The following is an 11,867-nucleotide window of genomic DNA, read 5'->3' as shown; positions in this document are numbered from 1 at the left end:
AACCTCTTGCCATGCCTTAGAGGTTACCGCCTCTTTAAAATTCAAGGGTTGATCCGCAATCCCCATGGCCCAATCTCACTAGAAGGGCTTTCCATATGGGGCAAGGTTGAAGAAAACGGGGCTGAGACAGGAGTATGTGGAGCTGGTTCAGGCTCGTCAAATTCAGCATATGGTTGTCCAACTTGGATAGCATCGATTCCTGGACTGTTTGGTTGTTGCAGATTGATTTCGGGGTCATTTTGAGGTGTTTCGAGGTGTATTTGGGGTTGTGGTTCAATTATGTTAAAGGTCTTAGGAGTCGCCATCTCTTGTTCTTCGTTTTTGTACCAATTCCATTCTTCTTTTTCGTCAAAAACAACATCGCGACTAACTCGCAACTTTCGGTCTTGCGGATCAAACAAACGGTTGCCTTTAGTTCCATCTTCCACACCTAAATACACCATCTTCTTACTTCGATCATCAAGCTTCTTCAGGTGACCACCTACAAGTTTAGCAAAAGCAACACAACCAAAAACTTTTAGATGTTCAAGGTTGGGCTTTTTGCCAAACCATGTTTCATAAGGCGTCTTGTCGGGAAGTACTTTTGTTGGCAGGCGGTTGAGAAGATAAACTGCATGTCTAACCGCTTCTCCCCAAAACTCTCCCGGAACATTTCTACCTTTGAGCAGACTTCTTGCCATGTCTATAATGGTCCGATTTCGCCTTTCTACAACTCCGTTCTGTTGAGGCGAATATGGTGTCGTAGGATGCCTTTGAATACCATTTTCTTCACAAAATAATGAGAATTCTTTTGAAGTGAACTCTCCCCCTCGGTCCGTTCGAAGTGTCTTTATTTTATAACCCAAATTCTTTTCAACCATCAACTTGAACCGTTTGAAAGCGCTCAAGGCTTGAGACTTCTCCGATAGCATGTAAACCCACATCCACCGGCTAAAATCGTCTACTAAAAGGAGAAAATATTTACTCCCTCCAACAGACGTAGGTGTGATCGGACCACATAAGTCCGCATGAACAAGTTGTAGAGGTTTTTGAGCTCGAAAAACTGCATGATCCGGGAAAGGAATTCGGGTTTGTTTGGAAAGAACGCACCCTTCACATACTTGGTTTGGGTGCTCAATCTTTGGGACTCCGATTGCCATATTCTTTTCGGACAACTTCTTTACAACCGTAATTTCTTCAATCTTTTCACCTAGAGATCGAATACCGGTTACGATAGTATTCAATCTCATGGAAAAATCATCTACCGATTCACTGTCTTTCATCCGGATCACCTCGAAGTCACTTCTCAAGGTTTGAGCTTTAGCCTCCTTGACCCGATCGGCTCCCATGTGCATCATCTTGAGCGTTTCCTATGCTTCTTTAGCTGTGTCCTTCTCAGCTAACATCAGAAGTACGTCCTCTGGAATTGCTTGATAAATAGCCGCAAGAGCCATCCGATCTTTACGTTCGTCCGTTTCTGCATTTTTAATTACATCCCATACTCCTTGTGCTTGTAAATTCACTTGCATTTTTATGGCCCACACAGCGTAGTTCATCTTCGTGAGCATTGGATAGTGTAACGTAACGCTACCGTCTTTCCCGGTCCTTTGAAAACTTTCAACTCCGGCTTGAGAAGATGACGAGGTTGGTGTAGTCATTCTTGGCATATACTTGGGCATACACGAGTAAGAATATTTTTTTTTGAAGTACGGGGACCTATATGAACTTTTCAGAAGTTCAGGGGGCAAATAGAACTTTTACAGAAGTAAAACAGGGGCTAAATTGAAATTTTTCTGAAAAACGGGACCAAAATTGTAATTTTTCTGAAAAACAGGGGCTAAATTGCACTTTTCGGAAGAACAGGGGCTAAACTGCAATTTCCAGAACTTTGGTCAGCTGCTGACGTCACTGCTGAGGTCACTGCTACAGTGCTGCTACAGCACCTGCTACAGTGTTGTCTTCTCCGGCGAACCCTGGTTTTTCCGGCGACTTTTCCGGCAGATTTGACCAACTTTGACCGGTGATTTGGAGGCCTTCCGGTGGTCAAAAAATTAAAAAAAATATATTTTCGGAATCCTCAGAACGAGACCTTTCCAACGGTGTACTCCGAAATTGTTTTTGAGACAAAAAAATTTCGACCAAAAAACAGAGAATGCTTCCCCCGGAGCTTAACCAAGCTCTGATACCACTTGTTGGGGTTGAAACACACTTTTATTCAGAACTAGAACAAAAGAGAAGAGCTTACACGCTCAATATTACAAGAAAAAGAAACAACCCTCTAATACTCACTCTAAGTATTATACACTACAGTCTCTGTTTGTGGTGTCTTACAACTGAGGTTAGAGCCTCTATTTATACTTAAACAAGCCTACAATTACTACTGCTACCATTTATTGTGTTCATTATGTGAATATACGAAGTTGCCATTTGAGTTCTTATTGTCAACAAAGGAGGCATTCATTTGTCAACAAAAAAGGGTGGTACAGCTACTCATGGCAGGTTCACACCCAAGTAGGTTTACACTCACATATTGGACTAGCTGAAGACCTGAACTTTATGTGGGTGCCTTATATGGCTTTTATGTAAGGCTGTAACTGTGTTTCTGGGGGCTTGCTTTTGGGTAGTAAAAAAACATCCTATTAGTCTCACTACCTTTGGGATAAAAAGGTAAAAGGTTTTTAATGAATTAAATTAATGGTTTTTTTTTTTCATAAACTTCATGATCCATTTTAATAGGTTCGAATAAGGCGAAGTGTGTACTAGGGTATCAGTTTCATGTATGCTTCACTTTCTTGTACTATGTTTTTCGCTAGTTTCCTATTGGTTACCTTTTTTTTTTCTTAATAAATCTTTGGCTTTCAAAAAAAGTGAAAACTGAGACCTTATATACACAACCTGAGTTTGTCATGCTTCGGTCGAAATTACTAGTTCAAGAACATGGGGAAGGTTTTCAAATTATGTATTTGTTGGTGCCATTTTTCCTCGATACCATGAGTTACTATAGTCAAATTCAACCATTCGTTCCAACTAAAAGTGTGCACATTATGTTGGCCTTGCCTAACTATGCACAAAGGAGTAATTTGATTTCGAGAGATAATCTACAATATTGTAACAGTAAACCAAAATGTACAAAACAAATCCTCAACCTTGTTATTGTCTCACTAAACTTAATTAGTAGAGGAATGGCTCCAAGGGATTCAACTATATTGTGATATAATCAAACATTAAGACAAACTTAGCTTGAATGATGTTATTGTCCAAAATTTCTTCAAGGCCACATGTTCCTAAAATTACAAGTGTTCAAGACAAACAAATAAAAAAGAAGGCATCTTATAATTCATACATTATTTACGAAAAGGGTATACACCGGCTGTTTACTTCCCCAACCGGTCCCCTAGCTAACATGAGAAAATTAAATCACAATCCACGGTGAGCAAGCAATTGAAGATGTTTTTGACTTAAAACTAAAACCGCTCTAATAAATTCTCATATTGTTGTCACCATGTTGATCACTTACGCTGGGACATATTTAACAAATAGAGAAACAAATACTTTTAGGTGTTTACAATGTTTTTTAGTGCCGTTGTCTTATCTAATTGTTTCTGTATGTAAGGATAAAGCTTCCTTCATGTATCCACTAAGGTAGAATTCATCTTCCTCATCTTCTAACTCCTGATGAATTAAAAATAAATAAATGATGTGTCAATAACAAATGTACATTTTTGTTAATAATTTTATATATTTGTTCTTTCAAATCATCTCCATATTTAGGGAACTGATAAAAACGATATCCACAACTTACTTGAAATTTCATAGCCACCTTAAGTTGGAATACAACGTCAGCAATTGCAGGTCGTTGTGCTCGAGTTTCTTGCAAGCATCGATATGCAATAGCAGAAAACTTGTTCAACGTTATTGGTTTTATATCATTTCTCATTCTATGATCAATAATCTTGTCCAACTCTCCTTTTTCGTAGTGTGTTCGGGCTAGATGATGGAGGAATCGATGCTCATCATGGTAACTTGAAACATATGCAAGCCTTCCACACAATACTTCAAACAGAACCACTCCGAATGAGTACACATCAGATTCTTTTGATAAATATCCTGTTCTTTCGTATTGTGGGTCATTATAACCATGTGTTCCAGCAATGTTGGTGATCACAAGGGTGTTTTGTTGATTTGCTAGAGCTATCATAGCCAAACCAAAATCCGAAAGTTTTGCCTTCCCGTTTTCATCCAACAAGACATTTGAACTTTTTATATCCCGATGTATTATTCGGTGTTTCTCTGCAACATGATTATGTAGATAATCCAATGCCGAAGCAACACCAATGCAAATTTTAAGCAATTGTGGCCATGACAATCTGTTTGATATTGTGGTGTCACGTAAGTATTGGTCCAGGCTTCCATGAGTTGCGTATTCATAAACCAAAATCATCTCCCCATTATCGTCACAAAACCCTATAAGGGTTATGATATTCTCATGTTGATGCTGTGAAAGAATTGAAACCTCGGTGAGGAACTCCTTTTTACCTTGAAACCCAGTGACATCTAGCCGTTTTACAGCAACTGGCTCATTTACATGATCTTCCCAGGTGAGGATTCCCTTGTATACACTTCCATATCCACCCTTCCCAATGAAATTTTTAGAATTAAAGTCTTGGGTACTATCTTTTATAGCCTCCAGGGGGATTCTACAACGGTTTAGTTGTTTCATCTGCAGACATGTTCTGACTAATTAATATTGAACCAGTCTAAAAAACATACATATATGATATATACATGATTTCCGGAACCAACCTCTGGATATCTTAGCAGATCTTGATTTGAACTTCCAGGCTCAACTGGAAGTATATTATCAGTATGCATTTCTGCGTTCTCAGTAACATTTGAGTGCGCTAGAAATATCTACACACATACACAGTAACAATTCACCAAATTGCTCCACCAAATATAAGAAATCATAAAATGAATTTCTCTAACAGACCTAGGGATGTCTTTGTACCTTTTGTTCTGAAGTTTCAGGTTCAAGTAGAAATATATCCCGAGTGTATATTCCTGCCTTCGCAACTACAAAATCATGTGCTTTCAATATCTATGAACACAAACACATTAATAGTTCATCAAATTTGGATAAAGAAAATTTAAGAAGTTATGAAATGGATTTTTTCAAGGAACAGAATATCCAACAATTTACCTCCTCTGGCACCTTAACAGAATTGAAAAGACTGACTGACTTCAGAACCGTAAATAGAACTTTAGCAATTTGATAAGCTTTTGTAAGATAGAGGGTACTGGCATGAGAATTAAAATATTTTCAATCAGGATAGAAAAAATATCAAGAATACATGTAAAAAATGCGATGATTAAATTTGGGGCTTCCTCCATCTCCAATTCTCTCTTCTGGGTCAAGTCTTTTACATTTTCGATCAGCACACACAAAATTTAAGATGAAAAGAGAAGTAAAGAAGAACACAGATTTTGTTCTTCACATGGTTTGGGTAATCCTGCTACATCTACAGCCTAGCAAGAAAATTCCTATTTATTTTGTTATACGTCTTAAAAGTTACATGAGATCTATATATAGAGACAAAACGGGCCAAACTGGATACAATGCCAACCCACCCCATTTCTTGGTCGTTATAGGAGGGTCACATCCCTTATTCAACTATTAGAGATACAAAATAATACAAGTATCTTTGACTCACCTACTTCTAGTTCAAAATCCACGTTGTCAGGAGAGACATCTTAGATAGATTTTCCTAACAACACCATCTTTTCCCCAGACTCTAGACCATCGACTCATAGAACCTTTCCATCTAAAACAAATCCATCGACATAGAGTTTTTACGACTTTTAATCACCCTATCGCTCAAAGCTTTCCAAAGCTTATATAGTTCTTTTCAAGAGAACTCATCTCATTTCTACAACTTCAATCTATCACATGCATTTTTTCATCCTCAAATCTTCTGGATAGGCTCACTAGTCTTGGTTAAAATAATGTGTTGATAGAGAGTATTTGAATAGAGGTCTTTCTTTATAGTAGATTTCCTTATGTCCCTAGTTTTTGTGCCTACTTCATTTGTAATATTTGTGCTCCCATTAGCTTAGATATACCACTAGTGTTATGTTTTGGACATGTGCTCTCTTAGTAACTTTTTTAATAGCTTGTCATGCTACTTAGGTAACTGGATTTCGGTTTAATGGTCAATTTCTTGAATATATCAAGGCTTTTAACTTTTTTTTTTTTTTTTTTTTTTGGGGTGGGGGGTTGTTTACGTAACTTAATTATCTTCGGTCAATTGGGAATAAGACTTGGATCCAAAAAAGTATGTTGGATAATGGATTTGTAGCTTATGTGTAGCTAACTTATCCTTTCTAGCCAAATGGTGATGGAAACTTAAAATTGAGGACAATGAACTATGGTTAAAGGTGGTACGAGCCATCGATGGGGTTAGTGGTTATGACACTCCCTCTTTTCCATCAAATGACATATAAGGAGTGTGTGTAACATATCTAAGATCAGAATACTTCATCAAATATGGGCATTGCTTTTGCGAAAATATTACAATGGAAAACCGCAACATGGAAATATTTCTTTTTGGTTTGAAACATAGATAGATCCTTTGCTTCTTCATTTCCATTTCCCAAGACTTTTCGTGTTGGATATGGAAAAATATTGCAAGTTGGTGAATATTCAGGAGGATTTCTACAACCAGCTAAATTGGTCTTGGAAGTGGAGTCCGTCTGGGGCGGCTAGGCAGAATTATGAGTTACAAGAGCCAATAGAAGAGATGCGAGTTGTGTCAATCTTGAATCCTACCGATTGTTTCCTTGGTGGAAGTAGGTTGTTAACTTGACAAATGCTTAATCGGTTAATTCGTTAAGGGACATGATAAATATAAAATCATGTTTGTAGAGGATGGTCGCAACAAATGGAATAATTGTGTTCCAATTAAGCTAAACAAATTTTCATAGAGAATTAGGTTGGGAAGGCTCCCTAGTATGTCGAATGTTATCAAAAGAAGGTTGTCTTCAACTCAAACTATATTTTCCGTCTTTGTAAGGACGATGAGGAGGATGAAACTCATCTTTTTGCTCATTTTCCATTTGTTTTGAGGTTTGGAATTGGACTTTTACATAAATCTAGATGATGGCCAACAAGCAGATTTTAAGTCAACTCATCATTAGATGTCTTTGTACGAGTGTAACCCTAAGGTAGAAAGTGTATGTTTGAGGGCTTCTAATAATGTCTCTCTCTAGTTCGTCCGTGGACCTAGCTCTATTATTCTCGTCAAGTGAACCACATTAATTCTTTATGTTGTTTATTTCTTCACATCTTTAACTTTCTTGTTTGTACGTTTATTTATCATTAATTCCTAACATGCTACCCCTCACGATGCCTCCTCAACTTACCACTAATATTAAGGTGAATTTGTTCTTATGGTTTAAATACAGTGCTCAAGTAGCTAGTCCCATCTTGGCTTGCTCGTCTTTGTTGTAGTTGTGATTTTGCAGTTGTAGTTAGTTTCTTTTGAATATGTTTTCCACAATTTTGAAAAAAAAATAAAATAAACAAGAAGATGATTACCGATAAGCTTCTTCTGAATTTTGGAAGGGTTGAATGTCCTTCTGAAAATACTGCCGATAAAAGTTCTGCATTTCATGAGCATCATTGTTTATTCTTGGTCCTCGTGATGTTTGTAGATCTTCCTAAAGAGAATACAATTATGGAATTCATAATCTATGGGAAAGGAATTAAAAGAGGATGCCTTTGGAATAAAGATGGTCATTTATGTATTTACTCAATTTCAAAAAGGAAACTAACTATGGCACCAGGTTAACAATGGTAGGAACGAATTTAACAAACAAAAGATATGTTCAAAACAGAAAAAACTAAATATAGAAATATGTATTGTTAAATACAATACGCAAGAAAACGTACTTGAATCCCAATTAGAGAAATGAATTTCATCGAAGTATGCAACAATTGCAGTGTCGTAAGACAGAATTTTCCCACTTATGGGTCTGTCTAGAAGACATACATATCAATCCAAGATTATGATGGATATGACGAATCAAAAGTATGTCTCCATGATGAAACATTGAAAAAACGTGGAACGAGAACTATATTTTTCTATGGGTAGTTCCAACCTGAAAATCTGTCAATTGAGGTGGAATTTATATTCTCTCAATTGACAGTTAAAACCTGTCAAAACCGAAATTCATAACTGTCAAAAACCTGTCAGACAGTTAACTTTGAATTTCGAAATAAATAAATAAAAACTAATCTTGTAATTCAATTAGATAAAAACGATTCATTAAGAAGAGCCCAATATGTTGACCATCACCTATATACATTTTGACTATCTTTGACCATCAGATATATGTATATCGATCTTAAGACAGAAATTGTGGTCTGTCTAAAGGATACACTATCAATCCAGTATTAACTTGGATCTAACAAATTAAAAGTTTGTCTCGGTAATGAAACATCTAACATGGAATGATGAAGAGCAAAAGACTGATATACGTTTTGACATTCTGAGAATGAACCGATTAAATGTTTAAGAAAGGTCCATGGAACATAATACTTGATACAAATTTGCTCCAAAATTTTCTGGCATAATAGTGTTTTGCTTCAAATTGCTCATGAATAGGGAAGGAGTAAACAAAAGAGAACAAATACCTGTTTTAGCTGCTGAAGCAGGGAAATCTTGAATTGATGAACACCAGGGCCAGCTGATTCTGGATCTAGTCTCTCAGCTTTCTCATAGGCATATAACCGACCTGATCATGTATACAAAAATTTTTACAAAGCATATGGGTATACCTAAAGGTATGCTTCAGTAATATCTGTCCCTATATAATTCACTTCTTTATGTGGTCAAATACTTATTTCCTTATCTTTTTATGATACACAGATTTCTTCTGCCCTACAATGAATATATGGGATATTACCCACAAATTGTTCTATTTCTCCTGACGAAACATGTCCTTACATCAATGTATTTTACCCTCAGTTTGGGTGTCAGAATCTTGGCCATGTTGTGTTTAGAATTGGAGTTAGAAAATATTTTCCTTCTTCCTAGTTAAAGCACTGTACCACCTTCAAATTAGTAATATATGTTCCATTTTTAACGCGATCCAAGTTACATACTTTAAGTTGCTATAATACCCTTAAATTTAAACTATGTGTGTGTGTGTAAAATTTAATTATAATATGTGTTGGGGACTTACAACAGTAGGCAACCCTCGGATTTTCCGATTTAATTTCATCAGCAACACCAAGAAAAGGTGCAATCTCAGCAAGCGATGAAGGGACAATCTTAATATCCATGATTTCCTCGACACACAAAGTATGAACTAAGAGCTTGAACGTATCCTCCAGATTACCTGCTATACTGCAAAACATTAAGCACTATCCAGAATATCCCTAAGAGAAAGCCAACGCAATTATAATCAGAGAACTGTTTTCTTGAATTAGTAGAGATACAGCTTCAATTTTTTAGAGACACAAAGGTTATTTACATCAGCGCTCCATTTCTCGACAAAACAATTTGTATCCACAGTTCCATTATCTAAAATTAGCGCTCCATTCCCCACTAAAAAAAACAAAACAATTTGTATGGATCCACAGTTGAACAGTGAGATAAATTCTCAAAACTCTCTCAGTAATCCTAAAAAGAAGAACACTTGGCTCTCTTATTCATCACTATTTGGCCAAGATAATCATAATCATAAGAAATCCAATTAACGAAAATTATCATATTCCTAAAAAGCCCAATTAATCCCTTTTTCATCAGTCATAATCAAAAGATCAAAACCTTATAGTACTTTTTCTTCTTCTAACGGTGATTACTAGCGAGTGAACACTGGATAACGATACTATGTAAATAACGAAAATGAATTCAGAATCAAAAGCATTAAACTTCCACATCACCATAGTGATTGTTTTTTGCTAAAAGACATGACTGTGTTTGTGTGTGAGTGAAGAGGCTTCGAAGAAGATACATACCTGGATCTGAAATGGTAAGAACTAAAGTCCTGCAATACTAATATATGGCTGAACTAAGGTGCTGCGTCAGCTGAACATAGTCATGTAGCATGATATCAGCTGGCGGAACAAAGTCATGTTGCATGATAGCATATGGCCTTTGAGGTAACGTGTAATCCTAAATTTTGACTAAATGGACACTTAAACGAACTGTTGTGTATATAATATTTTATAAACTGAATTTTAGAATTCCGTTCTTGTAAGGAGTCATAAAAAATTATAATAACATAGTAGATATAGGGCAGTTGGACAAGATTATAATCGAATCATGATATCATCTGGCTGCGTCGGCCGCATGTTAGACCGTCATTATTATTTTAGTCTGATAGGATTCGTCATATCTTTTTGCAAAACGGAAAAGTATGTCCAGTCATGTTTATATTTATGAATTATATTAAAAACTAGTATTATTATTTGACTTTTACCGTTTTACGCATCTAGTCTCCAAATAATGGCTAATATTTTATATGAAAGGTGGAATCCTTCCACCTTATAAATTGATTTTTTTCTTAGCGTTTTTTAGATGTTATTTAAAATCGCTTTTTTATGGCTCTTATTGTTTGGTTATAATAAACTATCATAAATCAAATATTCTCCTAAATTTTGTTTATATCCATCTTTCTACTCACTAGATCAATGCAAACATTAAAATCTGAGAGGTGATTAAGAGAGACTATAACTATAATTGGATTCACATGTCATTATTTTATAAGTAAGAAAACGGATATGAACAAAATGTAGAAGGATATTTAATTTATCATTAACTATAAACTAATGGGGGAATTTCGTATATGTCATTCTTAAATACCAAAATATCATATTTATCCATCCAAAAATCTAAATATCATATTCACCTTGTGCCAAAATATCATCTTTGCGCAAATGTTATTTTTAAATATTTTTCTAACATTTTATAATAAATTTAAATATTTAAATTTACCAATGGACTGTTATACCCTTTATAAATTTCCCAACATTCTTTGATTGATTGAACTTCAAAATCACATCTAAAAGAATGCTGACGTAGATGATTTTTGGAACAAAACCTATGCCATGAAACTAGCTAAATGACCTGCCACTTGCTTTGATTTTTCGGAACAAAAACCAAAAATGCAAGCAGTCTTTGTAATCAAATTAGGAGTTGAATGTCCAGTCAATCCAATCCTTGTCAAATCAGTTCTTAGAATCCGTCACTTGTTGAAGTTAGTTTTTACAACACTACAGAATATGAACATTAATCGACGCTCTTTCTTTTCTTTTTATTGATGGGACATGTTTAAGCGTCGTATCAAATAGTGTCGCACAAGACTTGATTGCATTAGGGGCTTCATCCTCCACCTTTAGTGTGACTCCCTAACCTTATTTTCCAGATTCAACTGGAGCTCGATACCTTCTTTTCCCATCAAAAGTTATAGATGAGGAATCAATCGAGTGTGCCACTAGTGGTCATCCAGGATGAATGGTAGTTCGTTGGCATGTCTTTTCCTCCTGGAGTTGTTGGTGCGAATCAAGTGTTTTTTTTTTTGTAACATATACCGAGATAGGCTGGGAAATCCTTCTTCGATAGATAGGTGGCAACATGACCTGAAAGGATGGAAAGGAGTGCCCATCCCCAACCAAACATCAGAATCATGAAATTTAACTTAACCAAAACCCAAACATACGTCGTGTGAGCGCGTTTGGATCGCCAAAGGAAATCACTTGGATGTTCCCCTAACCCTACTCAAGAAACAGACCAAAGGGCTCCACAACATGGGGAATGTCTGTTTCTCGTTGCAAGGATCATTTTGTGATATGGGTCGTAGTGCGGGCAACTTTATCTGATCAA

At 36.1% G+C, this 11,867-nt stretch overlaps 1 protein-coding gene across 3 annotated transcripts; it reads right to left on the bottom strand.

The window, feature by feature from the left end:
* Nucleotides 1–3,293: 3,293 nt before the first annotated feature.
* Nucleotides 3,294–9,946, bottom strand: LOC145162286 (putative serine/threonine-protein kinase PBL28). 3 transcript variants are annotated; one of them, XM_079081479.1, is made up of 9 exons: nt 9,223–9,944; nt 8,672–8,772; nt 7,928–8,191; nt 7,574–7,695; nt 5,180–5,276; nt 4,988–5,077; nt 4,783–4,890; nt 3,782–4,699; nt 3,294–3,651 (listed from the first exon to the last, which is right to left on the bottom strand). In XM_079081479.1, the coding sequence occupies exons 3-9, from the start codon at nt 7,955–7,957 to the stop codon at nt 3,568–3,570; spliced, it is 1,449 nt and encodes a 482-aa protein (XP_078937605.1). In that variant the 5' UTR covers nt 7,958–8,191; nt 8,672–8,772; nt 9,223–9,944; the 3' UTR covers nt 3,294–3,567. The 3 variants fall into 3 exon arrangements, with proteins under 3 accessions (XP_078937605.1, XP_078937612.1, XP_078937600.1); XM_079081486.1 differs by having other exon boundaries at nt 7,574–7,691; nt 9,223–9,943; XM_079081474.1 differs by lacking the exon at nt 7,928–8,191 and having other exon boundaries at nt 9,223–9,946.
* Nucleotides 9,947–11,867: the final 1,921 nt, after the last annotated feature.

Source organism: Lactuca virosa, chromosome 1 (genome assembly GCF_052849685.1).
Source record: "Lactuca virosa cultivar CGN04683 chromosome 1, Lactuca_virosa_CGN04683_v6, whole genome shotgun sequence".
Classification (NCBI taxonomy): Eukaryota; Viridiplantae; Streptophyta; class Magnoliopsida; order Asterales; family Asteraceae; genus Lactuca; species Lactuca virosa.
The sequence above is the reverse complement of the archived record's forward strand: the minus strand, read 5'-3'. Positions and strand labels throughout refer to the sequence as shown.

What these genes read in the sequence shown, in the direction of transcription:
- LOC145162286 (XM_079081474.1), bottom strand. Translation starts at nt 9,397, where the DNA reads ATGTTTTGCAGTATAGCAGGTAATCTGGAGGATACGTTCAAGCTCTTA. An exon ending in TGCTTCAGCAGCTAAAACAG is followed by an intron (nt 7,696 to 8,671) that starts GTATTTGTTCTC and finishes TATTCTCTTTAG; the next exon opens with GAAGATCTACAAACATCACG. An exon ending in ATCTGCTAAGATATCCAGAG is followed by an intron (nt 4,700 to 4,782) that starts GTTGGTTCCGGA and finishes ACATGTCTGCAG; the next exon opens with ATGAAACAACTAAACCGTTG.